The sequence below is a fragment of the Pygoscelis adeliae genome, unplaced genomic scaffold (assembly GCF_000699105.1).
Source record: "Pygoscelis adeliae isolate BGI_AS28 unplaced genomic scaffold, ASM69910v1 Scaffold262, whole genome shotgun sequence".
Classification (NCBI taxonomy): Eukaryota; Metazoa; Chordata; class Aves; order Sphenisciformes; family Spheniscidae; genus Pygoscelis; species Pygoscelis adeliae.
Genome location: NW_008824184.1, coordinates 889,631 through 917,335, shown reverse-complemented (window position 1 = coordinate 917,335; position 27,705 = coordinate 889,631). Strand labels below are relative to the sequence as shown.

The 27,705-nt window shown below is 40.5% G+C and overlaps 1 protein-coding gene across 1 annotated transcript in view; it reads right to left on the bottom strand.

The window, feature by feature from the left end:
• Window positions 1-27,562, bottom strand: part of GIT2 (G protein-coupled receptor kinase interacting ArfGAP 2) — a 34,843-nt gene extending 7,281 nt beyond the window's left edge. Inside the window, exons 1-19 of the mRNA XM_009334432.1 lie at window positions 27,532-27,562; window positions 27,365-27,454; window positions 23,293-23,426; window positions 22,631-22,743; window positions 21,788-21,893; window positions 21,339-21,425; window positions 21,063-21,193; window positions 19,839-19,933; window positions 18,966-19,011; window positions 17,350-17,401; window positions 15,130-15,202; window positions 14,686-14,783; window positions 14,262-14,373; window positions 13,098-13,240; window positions 12,110-12,259; window positions 8,626-8,874; window positions 7,139-7,228; window positions 1,900-1,982; window positions 1,603-1,785 (exon numbers count right to left, since the gene is read on the bottom strand). Of these exons, the coding sequence (XP_009332707.1) occupies window positions 1,603-1,785; window positions 1,900-1,982; window positions 7,139-7,228; window positions 8,626-8,874; window positions 12,110-12,259; window positions 13,098-13,240; window positions 14,262-14,373; window positions 14,686-14,783; window positions 15,130-15,202; window positions 17,350-17,401; window positions 18,966-19,011; window positions 19,839-19,933; window positions 21,063-21,193; window positions 21,339-21,425; window positions 21,788-21,893; window positions 22,631-22,743; window positions 23,293-23,426; window positions 27,365-27,454; window positions 27,532-27,562 (2,066 nt within the window). The remainder of the gene's footprint in view (window positions 1-1,602; window positions 1,786-1,899; window positions 1,983-7,138; window positions 7,229-8,625; window positions 8,875-12,109; window positions 12,260-13,097; window positions 13,241-14,261; window positions 14,374-14,685; window positions 14,784-15,129; window positions 15,203-17,349; window positions 17,402-18,965; window positions 19,012-19,838; window positions 19,934-21,062; window positions 21,194-21,338; window positions 21,426-21,787; window positions 21,894-22,630; window positions 22,744-23,292; window positions 23,427-27,364; window positions 27,455-27,531) is intronic.
• Between the last annotated feature and the right edge of the window lie 143 nt (window positions 27,563-27,705).

Sequence of the window (27,705 nt, the reverse complement as noted above, 5' to 3'; positions counted from 1 at the left end):
TTTTTATCTACAATGTTCCCAGCACTAGCTGGAAGCCATATTATTACATCACTGAGTATCTCATTTTGTTAAGGAAGCATTCCCCTACTGCAAGAAGAGAATGGTGGAACAAGCCTACTCCACCTCCCTCATGCCCCAGGCTGTTCTCAGCCCACCAAGACAAAGCCAGGGAACAGGAAAACAAAGAACAGCAGCTTCACAGTTCAGTGTTTTGCAACACTCATTTAAGTACTGGCAAACACCCCACTCCACGCATGGTACAGAAAAAGAACATAACAGGTTGTTTAAAAAACTATTCAACAGAGAAAGCTAGGTGAGCCGTATTGTTTCTTTCAATGAGTTTTTAAAAAATGTAATTCAAATACTGTGAACTGTGGTATACATAAAAACTCATTTAAAGCTTCTCTTACTGTTGCTTCTTGTTATGATCTGTGAGAAACAAGCAACAAAGGATTGCAGTGGAAAAGGTTACGGACAAGGGCAACGAGCTCAGCACAAACACGTTAGAACTCGCCATTCAGTGTGAGGAGAGGCCGCGTGCTGTCCCTTCTAAAAATAGAAAAGTACAAGAAGGGAAAAACACAGAACAAAAGTGGCCCCATTGTTGTGCACTTCTCTCAGCAAGGCAGGAAGCGAGGGCTTAACACAAATCGCCAGTCGCTTCTCACAGGCAAAGACAGGCACAGAACTTGGGACGGGCGGCAGAATGCAAGACCTACCAGTCTGCATGTTCAGATTTTCTGGAGACCAAAGCTGTTCCAGACCTAAAACGTGTTCATACCTGGGAAGACGTAACTCTTGCTTACAGTCTTCTAAAAGAGCTGGGCAGGAGCACCACCTGATGATCAGGCAGGGGCAGTATCATTTTTACTCGCTCACGGCTATTCTGAAAATTAATTGTTCAGTTGGGCCAGAAGTTCCCCGAGAGAGCTGAAGCTGTGTGCTACCTGACGTGCTGATGAACAGTCTCCTGCTTACCCAGCTACAACTGTGTCTAAACCCCATAGTTCAAAATAGCTTTTGCTGGTACGTTATCTGTACTAATATTTCAGTAGGAAAGCCAAATTCTCCCTGCCTTCACAAATTTTTCCTGAAACCAGACTCGGTGTTACTATCACACTTCTGTGCGGTGTCCTTACCTAAGGACACGGAGGTCTGAAGACCCAAGAGAAACTTACGCCAAGTTCTCTGCAACACGTTTGATTTATACCTAAAACAACACTCATTTTGCGGCAGGACTTCACAAGCGCTTTGCTCCCCAGCGCTCCTCATCCCTGTGCCAGCTGTGGGCAGGGCAGGGCAGTGCAGGCAGGTGGCAGGCAGTGGGCAGTGCTGCAGCCAGAACCCACTCACAAGGGGCTCCGCCGGCTTTCTGGACAGGAGCGTGTGTTCCCACCGCCTGTGCTGGTCACTCATCCCCGCTCACCCTGTGGCATTAGGTCTAGTGCACCAGGAAACACCACGGACCTACAGGTTTTGTAGGTGTGACATCAGCATCTCCAGCGTTAACACGGGTGGTCGTGGCTGTACGTGTGCAAACACCTGAAGAATTTTCTTCATTTTCTCACAAACTCTGGAGCTTTTCCAGCACTCACGCCTTACCTATCATGCTTGTTCTCTTGTGCTGCTCGCAGCAGCTCCTGAATATTCTTAGTGATCTGCTCAGTTTTCCGAATCACATCTTCTGTACTGGGCAAACTGGAGTTGGGGGCTGTGTCAGCATCTTCAGGGATGGAGCTCTCCCCCTGCCAAATGACACTCCTCTGCCGGCCCTTCCTGCCTGACCTGCAAAGGAACAAAGCAGAGGTCAGCCCTGCGGGACAGAACTGGCTGCTTACACAACTCCCCGTCCTCCGACAGCACGGAGCTGTGCCGCTAGCTCTGCATCGCAGCACCTACCCCGTCTCCTCCAGCTCCAGAGGGGCAGTGGGGTTATCGTAGTCACTCTCGGACACGCTGCTCTGCTTCTCCAGTTTCGAGGCCTGCAACGAATACATGTTTCAGTGTTGTGCAGAAAAGAGGAGCCCCGAGCTGTGCCAGCGCCACGTCCTGAGTAGGCGGGCTTGCTCTTTAGCACGACAGCCCCTGTACCAGCCGCTACCCTGGAGCCCGGTGTGCCCCCTCACCCTGTGCCAGGCTCCTGCTGCCAGCTTGTATGTGAGCCTGGGCGCTGCCGGCACCGCACAGCCCCACCAGACCCAAAGCAAGGGCTCTGCCCCAGCACCCAGCCGGGCCGCAGGGCGGGACAGACGGCCACAGCACAGCGTCCTTCCCCTGCCGCTGAAACTGCCACGTGGGCACAGAGGGGGAGGCCCACAGGGGAGCAGAGGCCAAACAGAGAGGGCAGGACCACCAGGGAGAAAGAGGCCAGACCAAGAGCAGGAGGCCCACAGCAGACTGGAGGTCAGACAAAGCGTGGGGGGCTGAACACAGAGTGGAAACCAAACCGAGCACGGGAGGCTGAAACAAGAATTGAGGCACAGGCAGAGCAGGAGTCTGGACCGAGTGTGGGAGGCCCATAACAGAGTAGAGGCCAAATCAAGCATGGGGTTCTGACCACAGAGCACAGGCTGACCCTGGGAAGCCCTCCGCAGAACGGGAGACCAAAACGAGGGTTGAGGACTATTGCAGTGTGAAAGCCAAAATAAAGACAGGAGACTGAAATGACGGTGGGAGGCCAATTGTGGTGGAAGACCAAAGGGCATGTAGGAAGCTGAACCAACGAGACTTGGAGCCCACTGCAGATTGGAGGCAGAAACGAGGACAGTTCAAGGCCCCTTGCAGATTGGAGGCCAAAACAGGGGTGGGAGGCCGAAAAGAGGAGAGTCGAGGCCTATTGCAGATTGGAGGTCGAAATGGAGGTGGGAGGCCAAAACAAGGAGAGTTGAGGCCCACTGCAGATTGGAGGACAAAATGGGGGTGGGAGGCCAAAAGGGGTGTGGGAGGGTGAAATGAGGAGAGTTGAGGTCCATTGCAGATTGAAGGCCGAAACAGGGGTGGGAGACCAAAACAGGGAGAGCTGAGCCCCATTGCAGATTGGTGATCAACAAAGGTTAAATAAGTGAGAGCTGTGGCCACAAGAGTAGACGGCCACTGAAGAATTCGTGTCAAAAGGAGGTGGTAGGCCAATTCCAAAGTGGAAGCCGAAACGAGGGCAGGAGGCACAGAAGGAAATGAAGGCCAGAGCGAGCATTGTAGGCACAGAAGGAAGTGGACGCCAGACTGAGCGTTGCAGGGACACACGAAGCAGAGGCCGGACCGAGTGTGGGAGGCCGACTGCAAAGCAGGAGGCTGATCCAACCAGGGGTCTGAACCCAGAGTAAAGAATGAATGAAGAGTGGGATACAAGGCCAGGCTGGATGGGGCTTTGAGCATCCTGGTCTAGTGGAAGGTGTTCCTGACCATGGCAGGGGGGTTGGAACTAGATGATCTTTAAGGTTCCTTCCAACCCAAACCATTCTATAATACCAAAATGAGCTTGGAGGCCAAATCCACAGCGGATGCTGAACCCAGAGTGAAGGCCCACAGCTGAGTGGGAGGCCGAACCGAGAGTGGGAGGCACACAGTGGAGTGGAGGGTGAACTGAGCCTGTGACTCCGAACTCAGAATGGAGGCCCACCACAGAGTAGGAGGCCAAACCTAGATTGGGAGGCACACAAAAAAGGTGAGGTCAAACCTAGAGTGGGAGGACCATGGCAGAGGGAAGGCTGAAGACAGAGTTGGAGGCTGAACCAAGCGTGGGAGGCCAGACCGAGTGTGGGAGGCCCACTGCAGGGTGGAGGCCGGACCGAGCATGGGAAGGCCCAGCTGCAGAGTGCTGCTCCAGAGGGTGGAGGCCATAAACAGAGTCAGAGGCCCAGTATTTTCCCACTCTCCCCTTCACGAGGCGTTCCCTGGGGAGATACACAGTGACTGTGTCCACACCGGGAACCAGAGTGCCGCCCATTCCCTGCCTCTGAGCACGTGCGCTTTCTCCCAGGTGCAATGGCAGAACACTCACCACCTCCTACTCCCATACAGACCAGTTCTGCACCTCCCAGTAAAGCATCTAATCTGTGGGCAAGGATGATGCTCAGGTTTTTTTCCTAAACTCCTTTTCAACTTTTTTTTTTTAACCCTCTCAGAGGGCTGCTAACACAAATAAGCATACTTGCACCATGACAGCTCAAGAGTGCTCTCCCTGCAGATCCTAACATACCTCTGTCAGCAAGAGGTTCAAGCAGACTTTCAGATAGAGAGCTAGGCTCCCTTCTCTAACCTGGTTTAGCCTTCTTGGATATTTTATGCCCAGGCAATACAACATCCTGGAGGTTTATGCTATGAATACCTACTGTCAGGCCAATCTCTGCAGTTCACATGAATTTGCAGTTTGAAGCCCCCGAGGCACACTCCCATCCTCAGCCGGGCCCCAGGATCACCACACACCCGCCTACTCTAGTCTTAAAAATTGCAAAGCTCATCAGAAGTGCCTACTACAGCTCATCCATTTGCAAGTATGCCACATCAGTGTCACTCTGCATACAGATCAGCCTCTGCATCAGCTCCTGCCTTAGTCACAGACACTGCTCACGTAATAAGGTCCTTTGCAAGCTCCGTTGAAGAACCAGCCTTGGAGCTTTACAGAAGCTCTGAAGTCAAGATGAGGTAATCTCAAGTGTTAGACTGTAAGGGACCCCTTCAGTTTGCATCCCTGATCCACACACTTAGGAAATAATACTTCTACCTCGAGGACAGACCAAAAATACGACTAGGAATTGGTATGCATTGGTTAAGATCCAGTACGTTTGTTAAGCACTCATCTAATGTTAAAACCAACAATACTTAACTCTGAAGCACCTGGAGTATGAACACTTTCTGTCCATTTTAAAGTTATTCTGCACAGAAGGGAAAAACAAGCATTTTTTGAACGCTCACCTCTCAGGATAGCTAGTAAAGATCAATTCTAAAAGTGACACATATTTTGAAGATATGAAACTATTATCTGTAGAGTCTGACCTTTCCCCTCTCCCAGATGTATAGAGAAGAACAGTACGATTAGTGACAAAGCTCTACGCTATGGTCAGAAATACAAATGCCAACAATGAATTACAAGAATAGGATATTATGGAATCAGTAATATAGTATAGTAATGGAATCAGCGTACAATAAAAACAGACAAACGAACCCTCTGCAAGTTTCTAATACTACATAGTACTGATATCAGCTGCAGCCAAACCCAGATTTGCATTTGACCAAGCAGGATATTCCCTTGTAAGTTTTATCATCTAGCCCTACTTGCAAATCTAGTATTTTCTCGATTGATATGTCCAAACACTGTACAGTCAAAATAAAATGGGGACACAAGAATTTAAAAAGCAGGTTCTTTATCCTGGCAGGAAGAGGCCAGAGTATGACCATTCAACATCTAAACCCACAGACTTGTTTTTTGAAAAATTTAGTATTATATAGTAAAATTTAATTAGAGACTCTACAATGCTTGCCCAAGAAACGGAATGAGACGGTACCAATTTCATTGTATTAACCACACAGAAAAAGCAGAGCAAAAAGACAGACCTTTTCCTGAAAGATATTTTCAAAATCAGTTAAGTCTTACAAAGAAATACCAATACTCTTCTCTCAAGTTTACTCTCAGAAAGTTTTAACACAGAAATAAGCAAAGCCTAAATCTTGAACACGTGATACAACAAAATGGGTATAAGCTACTCATTATTTCCTAAGAAATCATAATCCATAAACATCTAAAAACAGCCCAAAGGACCTTGTATTAATATTTGCTTCTAAGTTAAAGAGGTTTAGTCAGAGCAAGACCTCGAAATGTAATCGACTCATTCTGGTGACGGAGAGTACTTTCTGTAAGCGGTGCAAGCTGGTAGCTCAGGCTGGTCAAACAGCAGCATAAAAGCTATGGGTTGTTCATCTTCAGCATTCATTAGTCTGTGACACATTAAGCTGTACCTGCTCAGGGTCCATTACTTCAGTCACTGCTCCTTCACAACCAAAAATGGATGTTACTCTAGAGCTGCAAATGCAATGTGCTTTTCCCTTCTTTTGAATATGTAACTTGCAATTAGTTCAAGGATCCCAAAAAACCATAGTCTAAAAAGAAGCTGTCACAGGCAGATTAGTCTGCCTGCACTAACTGTTTGCCTTGCACTAAATGTGTCCTTTTGCAAGGTGGCATTTTATGTTCACTTCTAGCAAATGAATTTGAGTAAGACTAGATTTAAGTGTCCCACTACAAAAAGAGAACAGCGTTTAAAAAAAGTTTAAGAAGCTGGACAAGGCTTCTTCAAATAGCTAATAGCTCACATATGAGGCCACAGCAAAGACAGTGTCTTTGGAATAACATAAGCTTACAGAATGCATTTAATGTTTCATGGTAACGCTGCCATTTTTTTCCTAGAGTCAGTACTGTAGCTAACAAAAATCTTAAGAACAAAGTTTTGTAGATCCTGATGGAACAGCAATATAAGCTTCCTTTATACATTCTCAGTGTCTTTAATCTTGCCCTGAAAGGAGTCTTGCTAAAAACAATTCCCATGCCCAGTCTTTCATCTGTCGAGGTCAGCAGAAAGCAGGCTAGCTGATACTAAATGTATCAGTGGGCAATATGGATGGCTATCTGTTTGGATGCTTATAGAAATCCCTTCAAACAAACTAATGAACATCTGTAAGATAAATGGTCAATCGGTACCAATTTGGACCGGTGCAAACTGACAGCCCCCGAAGAAAGCAGGCTTTAAAGCTAGTACCCAGTGAGCTTCAAATGCCTCATGCAGTGCATTTTAGTCAGTAGGAAGAGTTATGTATTGGCTTATGAATTATCAGTGAGTGCCTGCCAAATTACTTTCCAAACAGCAACCAACTTGTCTTCTGGCTGTTTTCAGTGTTACGCAGTTGAACAAGTGATCTGGAGTAACTGTGCATGGTGTTAAATGCTAAAGATTTTAGCCGTTGTGAAGTTAGAGAGAGGCGAGTATCCACAGCATGTGGCAGAAGAAAATGGAAAGTGATGAAATACTGCTTCATGCAAGCATGAAGGCTAGTCAGCATAAAAGGGGAGAAGGCAGAGGCATAATGGCTTCTAGGGAGATTGCCACCTCCTCCAGGTAAAAGACCAATTGGGAAGGTACTTAACCCTTCGTGTGCTTTCATCCCTTGACCAGGAAAGCGTGGAGGGGAAGGAAGGTAGAGATGAAGAGGAGGTCACAAACGCACTCCTCCCGATCTAAAAATGGGAAAGAGAAAAACACTCGGGAAAAACCAAAAACAAAACACAAATAAATTCTTAACTGAAATAAAGGAACATTCTTAAAACCATGGAGAGGACATAAAGCAAGAATGATTTTGAGAATTTGGCTAAGCTTGAGTGGACTTAATTCTTTCAAAATACAATTGACTTCATGATAATTCTAATATTGATATTCCAGAGGTGCTAAATTCCACAGGGACTAAAATACATTCACCATAATACCAAATTAACTAACTCCACATAACAAATCAATGCTTCAGAGCCGCTACTTCTATCCAAATTTCAAACCAAATGACCAAAGGACCTATACAAAGCACTCTCGTGTTTTGCAAACATTGCCACATACAAAAGAATTCTGACGTTCCTTGCTGCCAGAACTGCCTTTATATCAACATGCCAATATAATTTAAAATGATCCAGATTTCATAGTTTAAAGTTCCTACTAATTTAATTGAAGGTGGGGAAAAACCCAGCATACAAATTTCTGCGCTGATTCCCTGGTGCACTCAACTGTCGTCTTTAGAACGTGCATGAAACATTTGCCCTCCCTCCTGCCAGGCAAAAAAACCCATTAACTTTCAAATATGTTTTAAAGGGCTTAATTGTTCATCTGGAGCACTACAAGGTAGTGCTACCAACAGGGAAACATATTGAAACAAATCCACAAATGTTAACTACGTGCCTAAAAAATATTGTTCCATATTCCTGCCCACAGGGCAATCTAGAAAGATGCAACAAAAAATTAACTTTAATAAGCACTAGTGTGTGTTGGGCCACTTATCTAAAGTGTGAACACATCAGTGCAGAACCTTCGTGGCTAATACAGAACTCCCTCTCCACTATTAGCACATCATACAGGAAAATACTAAACCAGAAGAATTTGTTCAACTAACATCTAAACCATCTTTAGCCTCCAGTTCCAAACTCAGAATAAGAAATTGGTGGCCTAATGAAAAAGTTAGCTTCAATTTTATTTTATTTTTGGAAGGTGGTTCTGAAGTTCCACAAATTGGCACATGCCTATATATCTCAAGAAAGAAATCCATGAACTTTACCTACCTGCTTGGAATATTATTTTCCCCCCCTCCTGGTTTTCAAACAGCCACACATTGATATTTGGCATATAATGTGGTTAAAAGAAACAGCTGAGCAGAAGCCAAAAGCTCCAGTTTACATATTCCAGAATTGTTATAGCTTTTACTTTTCAAAACATCAAGCTCCTGCAGACATGTTAATACAGCAAACATTAACAATTCTTACAGTTTAAATTCACTTTGAAGCAGACAGTTGAGCAGCTTTGGTACATGAGCATAGTTGGAACAGACAGAAAAGCTGAACATAAGAAATGCAGAAGCATCAGCAGTTTTACTTACATGTGGAGGGAAAGGCTGCAGTCTTGTTATGCTTTCTTCTGGGTATGTGACCTCTCCCATGGGGAGGTAGGGTTTCTGACCTGATCCAGTCTCATACATGGACATGGGTCTGCTACCCCGTGCAGATGGTCGCCGCTTTAAAGAAGAATTGTTGGTAGGGTCTGTGTATTCAGAACCAGTTTGGACCTGATATATATTGGTTGTGGCCTGTCTTCTGAGGCTGGTATTTTCACTCTGTAGCGTTTGAAGCTGAAAGAAATGTTTAGCAGTGGGACTTTGTTTTTCTAACAGCAAGCGTCAAAAGCAAACTGACTATACAATACACGCTTGTCAGCTTCACTAGTAAATCCAGTTACTAGTAGCTGGGGTTTGGTTTCTTTTTCCAAATCTATTTGACTTGCTTAGTATAAGCATGAAAACATCTATGTTCCAGATCTGGAAATATTTATGTGCTGACTTCCAGCACTTTTTGCTGGGATGCAAGCTAAATTAGATCTTAAAATTGGCTGTTGTAGTCGAAAACACATAATCCATTTCTTCCAGCCTGGCTATATTGGCATATGAATCGTGTAATATAATGAGGTTGCGGGGGGAATGACTGCCAACAAAACAGTTTTTCAAGCAAAGTGATCCATTTCAGCAGTCAATACAAGAACTTGAAAGAGGACTTTAACATAAGGCCTAGGAAATCTGAAAATGCCAAAACTACAGCACAGACACCAGAGATAGCGCACAGAAAACTAGAGCTTGCTCTGCAAAGCAAGAAGAGAGTTTAGGTTATGAAAATTAAGTATCAGCTACTGCTTTCTAAGAAGCCAACAAGAAATAATTTTAAAGCTTTTTATCATTATGTATTTGATGCATAATAAAAATGCAACAATTCTGATTTTTTTGTGGAGTTACTCAGAGTAAGTTTGCTATATTAACACATCATAAAGAAAAGATGTAAAAAAAGTCTGTATCAGGAATCCTTTAACAATAATTGAGTATAATATTTCAAACAGCTGATGGCCTTTTAAACAGGAAATTGCATATTTACTACTTGCATTTACTTTGCATCATATGAACCTTCAAGAACATTATCAAAAAAATCCTATTTTGCCTACAGGACTTCCCAGAACCCTAAATCAAACATGCAGACTTCTATCAAGATAATTTATGCTTTTCCTCCCCACTTTCTGTGTGCTCTGTAGTAAGATGCATCAAGTCTTAAGATTTGAGGATCAGCCAGGAGTCAAGCTACCCCTTTAAAGTTTGATATTAGAGGCAATTAAACAGGTCAACTTTATAGCCTCCTCCTTCCAAACTTCTTCCACATTTTATAAATGTGCTTTTGGTGCAGTTTTAGTCAACAGCTAATGTAAACTCACACCTAACTCTTAACCACCTATAAGCACCTAAAAAAATCCACAGGCTTAAAAAAAAATAGCTTTTTCCATTAGAATGCCCATTAAAATAACGGAACTATTTTCATTTTTATTTAGGAAGAATCTACTCTAAAGTGGCATTCATCAAGTGTAACTTTGCCTCTTCCTTAATTAACTTTTGCTTAGTAATTTCCATGCAAAAGATTAGATACACAGTTGGCTAATAAAGTGATACATAAAGTGGATAGATTGGGTTTTTTTAGTTCAATGACCTTCTAAGCTCTTGCTTAGAAAACAAAAACAAACAAAAAACAAAACACAGACTCTTGAATGACATCTATTGCATTAGAATTGCTGAAGTAGTACAAATATATCAGTGTCTTGCCACAAATAACCCAGCAGAGAATTCCCATATCGTACCGAAGTTCCCAGTAGCTTAGAGCTACGACAGCTGTTGGCCCTTCCTCCCATCCTGCATTCTGCAATGGCGCACGGCTACATCGATTCTTCACCAATCCAGAGCCACTAAACACTAAGTTAAAGCCCCGTAGCTATATACATCATCAGGACACAAAATTAGTGCAACTCATCTCCAAGGTGAGTAAGCCCCGGCTATGCCATCTTTCATAACAAGTTCAACTGCAGCACAGCAATGATCTCTCTTCTGCTACACCACATAAATATACTAAAGCCTCATTAATTCATATGCCCTAAGTATTTTTTTTTACCCTAAATAGACTCTATCTGTTTAAAGAAACTCAATATAAGTGAAAAGATAATTCAGCTGATGCAGAGAAACGCTTAACCAGTACAAGCTGTTAAAAGACCAAGGGAACACCCTGAGGTCTCTTAGGTTCCTCTCAGTATTCACCATTCCAATCGATCTGAAAGGCTGAACACAATTGTAACAGAAGGATGGCACTGAACAGACAAAGATATTAGAATCTGCTGAATTAGAATCATAGAATCGTAGAATAGTTAGCTTGGCCTCAGATGCTAAGAGCTCAACAGTTCCCACCACTCTCCAAAGCATCTGCCTCTTTGCCCCAAAACAATGGGGAAACAAGCTCTCAGCACAGGTTCACCTCTGCGGGACCACAGCTTGAACAACTTTCTCTACAGGGGGAGAGCTTTCTGCAGCACACTCTAAGTCTTGCAGTATTGTAATTATTTGGAAAACAGAATTTTTAACACTAGGTAAAGAATTAATTTGAGGAGGCAGCCAACCCTTTCTAGGCTAGCATGACAGACAGGACAGTGAACTCAATACAGATACAAATTCTCCTTTACCCCACAAAAATCTCTATTTACCAGAACACTGGCAAAGCATTCAACAAATTGTTGATTTGGTTATGTAAGGATTAGAAGGTCTGGCTTCCAAACTGGGTTTTTTGAGCTTTAAATTCAGGATTTTAGCAAAAAATGTTCAGTTTTCTGTTTGTATAAGACTATCTATACATAGTAACTCATATTCTAAAGGAGATACCTCTACCTTACCCTCATCTAGACAAAACCCATACTGAAGGTTTAAAGCAGGAACTGAGTTTACCACTACATCCTTTATGTGCTATTTCGCATGGATTCAAACGCAAGCAAATCTTGGCCTCCTGGTATACAAAAACTTTATATTGTATTGCCACATTTCAGATTATTTTCTACTGCCAAACCGGATTGGGATTTTAATTTCCCTTCATTCCAGCTAGGCTTATTAATGAAAAAATCCCAACATATTTCCTGGAAAAGTTGGAAGTACATTAGATACATACGTGCACACACGTAAGGTGTGTGCTAGCACTTACTTCCTCATTCTTGCAAACTGCTTATCTTGAAGCAAGACAGCAAAAACATACAAAACTTGCAACAACTGTCTTGTCACTTGGAAAACTTATGTCAAAGTGAACTAAGCGGATCATCATCACCTCCACAAAAAAAACATTCAAAGCATGTGCTGCACATATACATTTATAGTCTCATCTGATTCCAAAGCAGCTCCATTTTAAAATCAGTTTTCTCACTATCCGAATATTGGGTTATTGCATCTTCAGTTTCAGCAGTTTTATTCTGGTCAACTTAAAATACATCAAGAAATGAAGGAGTTACACTGTTGTGCCTGTTACCTTTTTCTGCATGATTCTCAGCTCATCACTCAAGTTGATGTTCACTTTCATTAACTGCTGAATCTTTACCTCAGAAGCCACCAATGCGTTTTTAACTTGCATGTATTCTTGGGCTGTCACTGGTCCATCTGACAAGTCTGAATCCAGGCTCTATAAACAGTAAGAGAACAATACTTACACCACTGGGAAACAGACTACCAAAAGAAAACAAGACAATGAGATTTTGACAGCTTTTCATGTACTTACTTTAAAGGAATCACAGTTCAAATTAAATTCAAATTAAAAAGATCCATTAATTAAAATAATTTTAGTCCAATGTAAAAGAAATTTGATGTCAATCAAATCTTAGCTCCTCTATGCACAAAAACATTTGTCTCAGCATTTCAGTAACACAATACTCTTCCATAAAGTTTGGTTTGGTTTTTTTTTTTTTTAAATATGCAATACAGAACTGGAAAGTCATAAGACAGGTTACTAAATACCCAGTGTGCATGTTACCAGGAAAGATTAAACAGAACTACTAAGGTTTACTGCCCCCCCTTCTCCCCCCCCCCCCCCTTTTTTTTTTACCATGCTGCATTATTTTCAGGAATGGTTTAAAACACTCAGTCACTATTGGTCTGCTGTAAATATTTCTTCACTAGGAAGCAATAAATGTTTGTGAAATACCATGGAATCACTGATTAAGAGCATTTTGGTAGATCCAATTATTTCATCTGTGCAACTAGATCTATATCTTAACTCCAGACATGCACAATGGTGCACATTACTTTTCTAGAGAAGCATTTTAAAACTTCCTTAAGTCACAACACTTAATTTTGTTAAAGTTCATAGATTGAGGTATGATTCTGAAATTAATTTGAAAATGAATTAAAATATTTGTTTTCTGATCATTTATGCATGTTAAATCCCCTCACAAGGGGAAAGATTCACTGCAGATTACTGTTATGAATAAAATTTGGTGTGTATATAAACATTTCAAACCTACCTTCTGTCTGTTTGATTTAGCTGCATTTGTTTCCAGATCTGTATCTTCATCTGAAGCAACACTGTCATAATCAGGCTGGTCATTATCCTGACTTTCACTACTATGTTGATTGCTGATTGATTTGAGTATCAGTTCCACATTTTCTGTAGATCAACATACACCATTTTAAAACATATTAGTAAGTCTGGATAAAAAATGGAAGTGCATACTTTAAAGTAATTAAAAAAAAAAGGAAGGATCTTCAATCAGAGAGACAATACAAGACATGCCATAATAAAGTATCATTTGAGTAGCCCAGTTCAAAAAAATTAATTTAGATCCACCTAATAGGTATGGATTATTACTGTCCAAAACGTCAAAGTTTTATGCTTTTGTCTTTTCATTTCTTGTAAGTGTTTAGACAAGTTAAAGTAAGTGGTGAGAATCGTGCTGTAGCAGCTTAATAAAATTCACATAAGGGAAAAAAAAAAACAAAACAGACTACGCTGGACAAATGGATGTCAACATTCAAATGAAAAATATAGGCAAAAATTAAAAGTTAGAAAAGATTTTTTGTATTTTCTCTCCAGAGGGAGAACTAGCGTTCAGATGTTGTTTCATACCATCATGGCTAGAACTATGGCTGTCTGGTTCTTGGCATAGGTATTTGTATTCTTTGATATCTATCATGCTCAAGAAATACAGAAAGTATACATTTTTAGGCAAATTAGCAATAAGCTCAAGGGCATCTAAATTACAGCAAAGTCCTGCATGTATAGAGCAGCCAGGAAAGTCAGCATCTAAAACACTGACATTATCCTAGCTGCCAATCAAACGAAGCATCACTCTAGAACTGTATAGCAGTATTCTGGAAAATTTTACCAAGTTATCATAAAAATCACAACCATCATAAAAAGATGTTCCTGAATTGCACATATCCCACTTGATTTAATTGTATTACAAACACCAACCCTAACAGACAAATCTCCTCTACTCGGGGATTATTTTGGTGGCCTAATGCTTGTTGTCAATAGCCTGCTATCCATATGATGTAGTCCTTATCATTCATAAAAACAGTATAAGTATCTTTCTTTATTTATATAGTACTTCTGAATGAGGCTATGGTATTGATTAAACTACTGAAAAATTGCATATAGAAGAGCTGACAACCAAAAATATACTCACCTTTTGAACCAGTGAGAGGATTCCCCTGTTGTCTTCGTTTGGCATCACTTAAAATATCTATAACTAGCGTAGCAAATTCATGGGCATTAAATCGAGCCAGTTTCTGTCTTCCCTAAATTACAGAATAATGCAGGGGGAAAAAAAAAAAAAGTACATCGTGTATTAGATGAACAGCAGAGTTCCCAGGTAAAACTAAGACTATAGCACTTACAGCGAGTTGATTGTTCAATTAAATTTATTGCAAAAAGTGTGATTTAAATTATCCAGCTGAACACTCCAGGGCAGGGGAAATGTGAAACTATTTTAACCTCTTTACAAGTAGATGCAGCTCTTCTACAGTAACGAAGTACAGTAAAGCAATGTTACTTAGAATACCTGGCCTATTAAATCAAAATAGTTTTACAGTATTAGGAAGATTGCATACCTGATTCCTGGTTGAGGAATATTCAGGATTTACGGGAAGAAAAGGGACCACTGTGGTCTCTGTCACAAGTGTACTATGATTCTGAGTAGCAAGCCAAACTGCTCGAGAGAAAAAAAAAACAAACAAAAAAACCCCAAGAGGGAATAATCTTCCTGTACTATTTGACAGTGTTTCTTGTCAAAGAATAAAAGACCACAATTTCAAACACAAACACAATCAATTCAAAGGAAGGCTTTTTTCCCCAGAGGGTTCTCTACTTTGTAAAAAACACAAGGTTTTTTCAATTAGCGTCACCTTCAGATAATGCAAGACAAACAAACTACCATTATCAGTAATTACTGAATACAGAAGTACTTTAAATAGAACATATGCTTGCACTAGCATCTTGTATGTAATGTAACAATTCAAATTTATTTTATACACATTCCAGAAAGCCTCATTCACCTGCATCTGTTTCTCTCCTGTCAACTTCATCATACACATCCATGGCAAGTTCTTCAAATAAGTGGTTGCTTAGCTAAGGGTAGAAGAGAATAATTGCAGCTTGAAAATAAATAAAATCTAATAAGACCTCTATAACACAGAAAATATAAGAGCACAACTCTGCTCTCCCTTGGCTGTTTTTCAGCCTATATAATTGCTTGTTTCTCAGCCTGCGTAGTGGAGTAATCCATTAAGCAGACATATACGACCACCCGATTGCTAGATACAGAGACAACAATATGGTTCGACACTTTTCCGTTACCGGTCAATGGATTTTTTTAATCTCCTATCTGATCACAAAGAGACCTTGTGTACTGGGTGAAGCAGACCTACTGTGGGAATTAAGTACCCAAATGCCACTGTAGATGTGGGCTTAATTGAACAGTGAAGACTCACAAAATGCTTGCATGTTTCAAACTGTGTTCCTACAGCGGATGGTTCAAGAGAGATACTTGTGTTATGAAGAAGCGAGCTGTTGGAAGATCAAACATGAAATTAAGATGTCACAGGGCTTTGTGGATGTTTCACTTACTGATGTACAGTGCATTAACATTAGTAATGGGTACCAGACTTGATAACTAAATGACAGTGTAAGCAAGCCTGAATAGGTGGCTGATCTTCCTTCTCTGGGACAAGCTGTACTAAAAAGGGCGAAAAACCTAACGCTTTTTCTAGGGTTTAGCTTTATTTACAGGAAAACCAGCCCTGCTTTTTCCAGAGTTTGAGTCCTAAATTCTTAACCAAAGAGCAACTGGAATAATTCTTCAACCCAGATAAAGCCAGTATGTTTACTTGTGTACTGGGTCTGGCTGGGATAGAATTAACTTTCTTCATAGAAGCCCACATGATGCTTGCTGTGTTTTGGATTTGTGGCTAAAAGAGCATTGATAACACGACCTTGTTTTGGCTACTGCTGAACAGTGCTTGCACAATATCAAGGCGCTCTCTTCCCCCCCCGGTCCCCACCACTCTGCCCACCCCATCACCCAGCAGCAAGCAGGCTCAGGGTGGGCATGAAGCTGGGAGGAGACATAGCCAGGACAGCTGACGTGAATCCACCAAGGGGATATTCCATACCACACCGTGGCATGCTCAGCTATAACAACTGGGGTGGAGGAAGTAGTAGTTTGGTTTTCAGCTTCCAAGATGGCTGTTCAGAGACTAGCTAGGCAGTGGTCTGCCTGTAGGAGGTGCTGAGCGATTTCGTTTGCTTCACTTGTTTTTCTTCTCTTCCCTTCACCCATTAAACTACCTCTAAGTCAACCTATGAGTTTTCTTGCTTTTGCTCTTCTTGTGCTCTCCCCTGTCCTGCTGGGGGGACTGTGTTGGTGCTGGGCTGCTGGCCAGGGTCAACCCCCCACAACTTGCAAAAATACAATGCAGGAATCCATCTACTTCTAGCTAGCTATGCATTTAAAGTAGCCGGTAACAGCATGTGAACATGTTAACAGAAAGCCAGTTCTGAAGTAGGATTCGTACTTGGTTTGTATTGATTACTATTTGAATACCAGTTCTACACGTGCTGGCTTGCTTAGCTGGAATTTTCATGACCACTAGCATTACCTTTAGAGAAAAACGGACATTGTTGAATAGAAGAATATCAGCAGCATTGTTCTTCCCCCAACTGCAAAATTTTTATCCTTTGATACAATTTGCTTCAGCTAAAAGCTTTAAGTAGAGGGAAAACATATCCCCACTCTAACTTGTACAAGGGTTTGGTCACCAACACTTTAGTAAAACTAGTGAGCTGGCACTACTATCAACTAATTTGCAGACAGTAATGCACTATTCTGGCCTTCCACAAAGTTAAAGGCAAAAAGTAACATGTAACATACAGATTTATACAAAATACATGACAGCAAGACAAACAACAAAGTTTAAGGTTCTGAACTGGGGAGACAGACCTAGAGATAGTATCTGTATCTATATAGTATCTATATATAGATATACCCCAAACAAGACCAACAAGTATTTGTTCTCCATCATGGATTTGTCATCACCTCCGCTCCTCTATTTCTGCCTATTTTCATGTTTTTATCCAGACTTTTAACTTGCTACAGAGTTGACATTTATTTATGCAGGAATTAATAGCAGCTGAAACCAGCTTGAAAGATGAAGTGCAGAGTTTGCCACGTCTAGACAAAGATGTGTCACACAGCACACACTGCAAGTTTTACTTACAGACTGAAGTTTCTTCTTAGCTGCTTTTGCAAGTTCTGATAAATCTAGACTGCTATGAAAACAAAAAGTGATCATTACATCTACAGCATTTAATAGCTTGTTTAAACACAAATTCTACATTTCAATAATTCAATGATTAAAATATTACTTTTATTTGAAACTCCTTAATCTTTTAGTATTTTAATATCGTTTTTAACACATTGATCTTACTAATATTGCTAATATACCAATTAGTATATTCTTAAGCTTTTCTAAACAATAATCTTCTATTTAAAACAAAAGAATCCCCCAAATCCTTTGGAATATGAATACCCACATTTGCATAGCTCAAGAAACAGTCAAGCTGTAGTGCAACAAAATGCTTTCTGTAAGGAATCTGAACAATATGATCATTCTGACCAAAGCTCGAGTCCACAGAAAACACACAGGATTTGTTCCACTGGACTCTGCAGGAGGTAGGTGACCATCAGACTGGCAAATGGCTACAGCAATAGGGCCATGCTTAAAATTATTCTGTACTGATTAGTAAATAATCTCCTCTACTGGTTTCCAGTCTTGAACATGAGGGACAAGATGAAAATTGTGCAGTTCAACAATTTATCATAAAAGCCACAGATCAGGAAGCTGACAAATTTTGAGTCCATATTTGTATCACCCAGGGGAAGACTCCCCGGACCTACAAGGAGGGAAAGGCTCAAATAAAACCTCTGTACGGTTAACTGACATCACAGAGAGTTTGTGTAGGCAGTCACCTAGACCGGGGGGGGGCGGGCAAGAAAAAGACCAGCAGAAGACATCAGGCAGAGGTAAGACAGTCAGGTTGTACTGCAGGCACTGCAATCTCAGCAGCATCTTTGAACAAGTCATTTTCTCTGCTTGCCAACTTCCTTCTCAGTGTAATGAGGCAAATGACACTTAGTCTGCTCTGCAAAATACTCTGCACTGAAAATACAGAGTACTTTATCCAATAGCTAAACACAGCATATCTAAAAAAATTACAGATGTTCACACTATTTTACCAACTATTACAGTTTCTCTCTAGAATTTTTATTTTATTAGTTTTTCCACATAAATTTTGCAAGCAATAAGTTGAACAAGTTTACTTACAGCCGTCTTATTTCCAATTGCATAGCAATAAAAGAAAAATAGGGACTTATGATTAATACTTGATATGTTTTATACAAATATGATTTCACTGATCATAACCAAAAGTTAAAAGCACTCAGATGAGCAAAAGTATAAATATTTTCAGAGAAAAATGCAGCTTTCTTGCAAGTATTAGTTTCAAAATGCTGTATCAGGAAACTAACTCAATTGGTCCTTACATTATTTATAAAATCTGTCTCCCAGGAATCCTCATGTGTGTTCCCTTAATATAACTGTCTCACCTTCCCCCTGCATTTTAACAAATACAGTAAACTTCTATAATTTTTTAATTTTGTTTAAATGCTAATATTCTTTCTAGGAAAAAAAAAGCTTCCAAGATCGAGAAAGGCACACATTAAAAAGTTAGAATGACAACAAGCTTAAAAGTTGTTTCAGAAAGGAAAGGAAACTTAATTATTAGGGTTTTTTATTTTGATATTTTCAGACATGCCACGGAATCAGCCACTTACCTGTCTGCCATCTGAGGTATAACAAAGTGCTGTCCATTTTTATGCTCTAGAGTTGAAAACAAATTGCACTTTAATAGGTTGTTACTGGACTATAGTTTTCAGTGTTGTCAGGATATACAGCTGGTATTCAGTTTTACTAAAAGATACAGTAATGAGAAGCCCCAGCATATGCAACAGGCAAATGTAGACTAATTTACCTTGCATGTAATTACTCAATTTCCAGTTATATGAAGCTAATAAGTCTTAAAAGAAGGTTCCTACCACAACTTCCTGGTGTTACCAAAGATTCCAATTAAGGTTTATCAACTGTAGTAAAACTCCATTAAAAAAAAAAATTAAGTTCTAACATAGGTGCCTTTATGGGACCTAATGGCTAAAAATTTTTAAAAGCATGCTTGTGTTCAACAGGTACCCACTTAATTGAATACTCCCCTGCTTTCAATGAGAAGAAACTACTTAGAAGAGTTTCTACAATATCTCCTGCAGGCTATTCAACAGTCTCAAAATCTGTATTTTCCCTGCAATTCACTCCTTGAAGTTAAACAGTACTCATCTGATCTTACATGTAGGTTTCTCCACACTTTCAGGGCTATTCCATTTATAGAACACATATTTGTGGAAAACCAGAAAGGAACTTCATTTTTAATGTAGGTATACTAAAAATCCTGCAGTTTTATCTGAATTTTAAATGCATTATCACTAATCTTACATCTTATACTTTCTTTAGTTCTTCCTGTATAATTTATATAACGTTAGAATATTTGAAATGCATATAAAAAGTGTAATAACACTGACACAAACATTATATACCATAGTTTGAACTGTCCTGTAATTAACACTGAAAGATCTTGGAGCGTAGTTTTTTCTACTTACCTGGTTTCCTGCCACAGAGATAGAAAGCTAACCTGTCTGTGAGTTCATACTGAATTTCCACCAGGCGCTCTGCCAGTTCATGATGCCCACCTTGTCTGGTTTACACACACACACAAAAAAAAAGTTACATTAGTTATTCATTTTGAGACATACAAAAACTTAAAAAATGGTCAGAGAAATAGATTTAGTACAAGCCACTGTTCAACACTGCACATGTTGAAGTGTTTCAACACAGCACAGACTCACAGCAGGATTTTCAACAGTATGTTCTAGTGGGCAAAAAACCCCTATAGGTAAACTTTTATGAACTTCCCAGAATGAGTCAGTGAAAACTCTGAAAACCTTTGCCTACTGCTTTGCTGTAGAAAAAAACCCAGATTATATAGGCTATTTTGAATATGTTATTTACGATTTTCTAGACAGTTCCTGAGCTCATGCAGCAAATTCACCCAACTTCACACTTGATTAATAGCATTGAGAAATAGAAATATTCTGGCATATTGTGGTGCAACCAAGTGAACTTATTCAGTCTTCAGTTTCCACGTATGGCCTCAATTCAAAAGCAATCAGAGCAATGAGGATGTTTTATTTACACAAACGTGCAGCTTCTAGTTGATCAGTAATGTCCAATTTTGCACATAAACACAAAAAGAACTTCAATGCTGTGCTGCAAATCTTGCAGTGCCTCATTACTGCCCAACTGATCAGCAGAGACATTCATGTTTAATCTTTCTTGCCCTTGGGAAGCCTAGAGCCTTTCTAAAGGTAGGCTTTCCTGAGGGTGCAGTTCTGCAACTGGATGAGCCTCACAGTTCACTGCCACTAAAAAGCCTGGTTCCACCCCCTGCTCCCTGACCCATCTGTGCAGTCCAGCCCTTTCCTACAGCAATTCCCTAGTTAATCCGCACTCCTGGAGTCTACTCAGCTTGCTGAACTTGCAGAAACTCTTCTCCTCAGATTACTTTTCTGTGAGCTGCCAGATTGGCACAGCCTGTTTCATTGGGATCACAACTGTTGCCTCAAGCATCCAAGAGAATACAGGCTATGAAATGATGAAAATGCTTATTTATACTTTTTATGCATTTGCTCTTTCTTGAAAAAGTACTTATTAGCATTTAACTGTCAAATTATTTTCAGGACAGAAACATATCTAAGCAAGTTCATCATGTGATTTATGAACATCAGTTAATGTATAAGAGCATCACATAAGTCAGAGACGTCTACCTTGCATACTCAACTGGAGTTTTTCCATTGGAATCTTGTGTGCCAGGATCAGCACCATAAACCGCTAATAATTCTGCTTGTAAAGTCTGTCCTGCCTTAGCAGCAACATGGAGCGGGGTGTTTCCTTTCTCCTACAGGTCATTAAGAAAAATATCTACTTAATCAACAGGTCTGAGTAGAAGATTGAAATATAATGTGTATTAGCTGAAATCAGTATAAATATTACGAACTGTAAGAATTGATTGTATATCAAAATAATGAAAAAAGTGTTCATACAGGATGAAAGAAGTTGGCTTGAGCTCCTAAGGAGAGTAATCGCAAACATGTCTCCAGATTCCCTGTCCTTACACTGGAATGGAGTTGCTGAAAAAAAAGCAGGATTATACTTAATACGGCAGCAATAACTGTGATTCAGCTTTTGTTTTTTCAGCCAAGCTTTTAGAAACAGGTATGCAAGAATTCTTGCTACAGCTGTTTTGTGTAAACATTTTTCTCCAAGTTAACCTAAATTGATGCCTCTCAACCATCCACATCTCCAGTATCCATATGTATTACCCCAAAAAAGCGGCTTCAGTTGAAGTCAAGCTGTATTTGTTTACATAATAGTGCTGAAGAACAGCAACAGTTATCTCAAGTCAAAAGCAACTAATTTAATTCAGTCAGATTTCACTGTTCTGTTACACACAAGTTGTAGCTTCTGCAGACTGCCAGAAAAAAATACTAACCTTACTAAGATCTTTGGCAGTAACACTGTCATCTTCACGGCATGGCAAGCGATGAACAAATGCTAACATCTGATATTTAGCTCTAATGAATTCTGCTTTATTGGGACTGTAAAGAGAAACCCAAGCAACAGAAGGGAAAGAAAATAAATATTAGTGCTTTCACAATAATACAGGTGCTCTAGAAAAATGAAAATTCGCAAGTGAAGATTGCATTAGATCTTTGCATGCTACTAGTAGCAAAGTTAGACCGGAAAAATATTTTCATTAAAAAAACAACCCAGTGCAGATTGTCTAACTATACAGAGCATACTTTTGTTACAAACATCAAAATATCTGCAGACTCTAGGATGTAGGGTATATTTCTTAGAAGTAAACATTGAACTTAAAATTATGCCAACTTAAGATCTTACTATATGCAGTTATTTACATTTTAAAATGAAGCACCATATTCAGTGACAGAAATCTTCTCTCAATTTTTTAATTCATCAACCAAACTCAATCTCATTAGTAGCATTCAGTTAACTGAAGCACGTGGCATGAGAATTAAAAGTCTTCTGATTCAATTACAAGTAAAGGTCCTCACTACTCAAAGCTAGAGGTCAGGAATCAATAGTTCGGAGAATTCAAGCAATGTATTTCCATCTTTGCAATAAATTTTGAAAAATTAATCATTGGGAATTTTTTAAAAAATAAAAAAATTAAAAATGAGTGAACAAATAACTAGTTTACTCCTGTTCTCTTCCAGCAAGAAAACATACACACGGATACCCTGCTGCCCCTGTCACTGCTGAATAAAATAATCACACTTCTACAAAAACAAAAATTCTGTAATTTTCCACTTACTGCACTTTATCCTGTGGGCTAGCTTTGCGCCTTCCACTCATAACAGAGGCAGGGTCCAGCAATGAATGTTCCCATATGGAGTTAGCACCATTATTATACAGTGTTTCAACCATCTGAAATCCAAAATGTATACAAACAGGCAGTAAAGAAATTTTGCTGCCAGCTGCACAGACTGACTAATCAAGTAGCTGTAATTATTTTCAAGCGGACAGCAAGCCAGAGATTCATATTCTGTGTGCCAGCATCCAAAATTTACTGGGATATCAGAACCAGGCACATGCCTAGGAGGTTATTATGTGGAATGTAATAAGAACCCCCTTAAAATTCTCTACTCTTCCCAAGAGCAGCTCTACTGAAAAGAGAGGCTTGCTACATATTGAAAGTTTAGGTTGAAGCAAATGCATTGCAGAAGTCTGAAAGAAAAGTTGAAGGTGACCTTCCAAAACACAGGTATCAAATTAAAAAGGCATAGACAATTCTGATTTTAGTGGTCCATCATGGCAAAACAAAAGAAATAAAAGGAGATTCACTTAGAAAAAGAAAGCTTAAAAGGACCAGCCCCTCTCAGACAAAAGCTTAGAGATTTAAATTCCATTAAGAAAATGTTAAAAAAAATTAATATATCCAGTTTTAATGAAGGAAGACACAGTTTTCCTTTTTACCTGCAGCAGCGTTGGAGGCCATGGTGTATGCTTGAGATGTCTCACTTGAGAGATATGACGCCCCAAACTTCGATGAACGCTACAGCACTCATCACAGATCAGAATCCCCCTGTTTATAGATGCCCAACAAGGATCTGAAAAAGAATACATTAATTACAACACAGAAGGCAACATGACCTTGTATTTCAAACACAGGGTCTAAAATGAGGAGCCCTGCCTTCTAACCCTAGCTTTGCTGGTTAGCCATTATATGAGCTTGTAAATGTTACAACCTTGCTGGGCCTCTGGATGCCGGGGAAATAACAGTCCTTGCACTTACTGGGGATGTAGGAGTCCTAGGACAGCAAGGAGACCTGCTGTGGAAACTGTGAAAAAAGCCCCACTGTTTGCAGTTCTTCCTATGAAAATAGAATATTTTCCTTTGTAAGCATAACAGGACACTAAATTTATTACCTTCTTGAAGTGCTTACATGTCATTTAGTGCAGTCCTACAGAAATACATCTAACTATTACCTACCTGCTCTTTTGAAAAACTCAGAAGTCTACAAATAAAAAGCGGCGACAGTAGTCATGCTTTTTCACATACTACTCAGTCTTCATAAAAACACTCAAGAGTGTCACAGTAAAAAAAAAGAGCAAGATACATATGTGTCGAGTTAAAGGCTCAGTAAAATCAAAAACTGTCAAGCAAATTAACTTCAACTCTGAACAGACCCAAATTGAAGCCCTCTTATAAGCAAACCATAAAGAAAACTGATGGAAGGCAGAAGTAGTAAACAATATATACTAGCTACTATGTAGCTTCAAACATTAAAAAGTATAAACCCGAGTAGGAATGCTACATCAGATTGTAACTGAATATATGCACAAGAGAACATTAAACTGAGGTCCCTTTGCGGCTCTTAGCTCAGTCTTCAGAAGAAACTCCAGTTTTCTGTCAGTGACACACGAAACGCAGCGTGCCAAGAACCCTGCAGTAACAGGCAACTGAGTAGCAAGACAGATCTTCAGATCTAGCACATCCCAGGAGAAAGAAAAAGGAATTCAAGATCTCTTCTAGTTTGGAAAATTCTTCTTAATTTCCAATCCAGAGATGAGTTTGAGGCTAAATAAGTGAGTACAACACAAGCCTGGTATCTGATGAGAGAACTTCTGCATCCTGTCAGAATACATCTAAGCAATTGTGCATGATAAAAAAAGTCTTCTCTGACCCATGCAATAAATGTACTGAATCCCTGAAACGTGAGATCTGATCATAGTTGTGGTTTTTGAGCGGAGTTGATGTTGTGCGTGTGCTGAAGGCAATGTAGGCAAACCTGTTCAAACCACGGGCCACGAGGGATGGGAGCATCTATTCACAGATGATAACTATCACAGCCCAGAGCCAAATTAAAGCATATGTTTTAGAAAAAAATCTAACGTAATTTAAAAAACAAATTAATAACAAGCATACAACCTCCCTATTAAATCATTCCATTATTTTAACAACTTTCACTTCTAAGAAGGAAAAAAATAACAACGAAATGAGATGCATTAGCGCTAACCTAACAACCCAAGACTGGAGGCAGCCTTCCAGATTAATGAGTCTAGTCCCTTTTCATTACAGACAACCTTATCACACACTCATTTATAAACTAATAGGATTCTCCTGAAAGCCATTATGTTTCTTGTTTCAATCACTAGTTAAACTGCTTGTGAGCCTCGCTCTGTTTTGATGACTACAGTCATCATCAGTTTTTTTTCTTTACATCCACCTCAATACCTAACTTATCTGGCTCCAAACAACGGCCGTTTAGCCAGGATAAAGTCAGCTACTGTTTATTTGGTCACTTCATAGCAGAAACGGGGCTTTAAAATTCTTCCGAAGAAAAAAAAGTCGAGGCCTTGCTTGTAATTTCAGCTTGTACATTCTACTTAAAAGAAATCACATGGATCAAAGAGTCCCTGTTTATGTAGAATCTGTCAAAAACTGGCACCATTGGAAATGTGGATGGCGTGATGCAAAAAAAGACGACAATAAAAGAAAAACAAAAGGAAAGACAACAGACGGATTCGGCAAGGGAACCGAAAAGTTCAGCACGAGAACGCTCGTTCAGGGCCAAGAGAACGCTCTTTGCTCCTACTAAGTGTTGGGGAGGCCAGAGAGAGGACCGAAGCAGCTCAGGCCCCAGTTTAGGAGCCTAAATGATACAGAACAGAGCAGATTTGACAGCGTGCATGGTGGAAAGTGGATGGATCAAAAAGCAGTGGGAAGTTAAGCACTGCAACCTGTTTTCTGAGTCACAGTGGTTTAACTGAAAGAGGTTTTTTTTATGAAACTGCACAACGATTTGTAGCCCCTCAATTCAATTCATACCTGGCTTAGTACCATTTACTCGTTCCCAAGTAACAGACGGGGATGGGAAAGGGAAAAGGAACACAGTGTTAGACAGTCTGAAGAAACAGAGAGCGCGCTATCAGGTTATGGGAGAATTGATATTTCAGGTTTAAATTAAATTCCTGCACAAACACTTAATTAAATTAATTTGAAACATTCTTAAGAGAGATCCAATCATGGACACAATCAAAACATGCTTAAGCTGCTACCAAAATACAACAGGGGGGAAGCTAGAAAGATAGGTCAAATCTGTTTTCAGGAACATGGCAGAGTGATTCAAAACAGGAAGCGTGTGATGAAGACAAGCCTGAACCGTGAGTGTGAACCGTGAACTCCTGCCTGAGAATAGGAAGTGTACCAGAAAAGTACACGTAAAATCACCTCATGTAAAAGAAAACTACTCATACTTTGCCACAGAAACAAAGCGTATATCGATGAACTTCAAGGGGCAAGCGCTAGTTATTCCAGCAGTCAGGCATCCTGCACTTGCTACACCTGCTGCGGGTGAAAAGCCTGCAGCCCCCCCAGGTCTCCAGACAGAGCTGCACACATAGCAGCTCCCAAACACCGCTCTGACAAATTCTCTTTGGTTTAGGTAAAAGAACGGTTTGATTTTTTTTTTTTTCTTAATTTAAGAAAGGATTAAGTTAAGATTTCTTTATATACACGGATAAGCCAGCAGATTTCTTACCAAGATCAAGTAAATATCTGACAATGTTATAATGTCACAACACAACAAAATAAAAGGCCGGCTTACAAGATTACCCTAATAGTGATTCTGATACATTGCATACTCCTGATGAGCTTAACAAATACAAACACAGTAAAACAACTTTATCTCAGAGTCACAACACCACTGATGTTTAAAAGCATAGATATGCTACCTTGTATGAGATAGCGACAACTGCCTACATAAGATATGCAAGCTCTATTTATTGTGAAAACAAAGTTCTATGACAGTAAAAGTAACTCCCTGGGAGTTAATTTGAGATTTTAAAAAAAATTTTTTTTTTTTTTTTAAAGCAGAAGTTCCATTTTACAAAAGTTGTTATCCCCTCTCCCACGTCATACCTTCTGGCCATTCAAATGTTATCTACCTTACAGTGTTTTAATTAATTTCAGTATGTACATAAGTAATTGTATTGGAAGAAGCAGCACAGAAACACAAACAACAAAAGCTACATAACTCTCGAGAAGGAAAGACAATACGGTTGCTAAAAAAAAAGTAAAGTGGACAGTTTTAAATATAAGAACAGCAAAACTACCGATGGTCAGAAAAAGAGATGCAACTGACTTTCTAGAAACAAGATTTGTTTCAATAAGCTCCCAAATTTATCCGCAGCATAAGACAGACAACGCGCATGTCAACACAGAACACGTGTTGCTCACTGAACATTTCCAAGTCTATCGGGCATTTCGAATACCCGTTCTTTAGAAGTTTGGGATACCTACACTCAGCTCAGGCCCAGGGGCAAGTCATGCACTTAACAAGTTTAAGTTTTACTTCCCCCTGACCCTCAGAATAAGGGATGTCCCCAAAAACCGTCCCACTCTCATCTTCACACGTCCCCTGAAGTGGCCACTGTCCCACTCAGTGACACAGCCTACGCCCTCCTCCCACCTTTTAGCTCCGTGACTGGAAGATTTCTTTAAGTAAGCCTTCCTCCTTCCGAGGCTGAGGAGTTCCAGGTTTACTTATGACCAGAGGGCGGTCGTTGTCCACAGGCCATTCCCCGAAGGTCTGGCCCCTCGGCGCGGAGCCGGGCCCAGGGGCGCAGGGCCGACCTGAGAGGGCAGCGGGGAGAGACGGCGGTAACAGCCGGGCTACCGGTGCGACCTGGATGCTTTGAAACTGAAGTTACAGCAGACCGGAGAGAGGGCTGAGCGCGCCATCGCTCGGTATGAGAACGGGTCCTTCAGGAAAAGGCCGATACGGACGAAAGCGCTGAAGACGCGTCCAAACCCGGCAAAACCGGCTCCCCGCCGCCGAGGGGCCGCTACAAGGCGGCGGCACCCCGGAACGGCGCCGGGGAGGT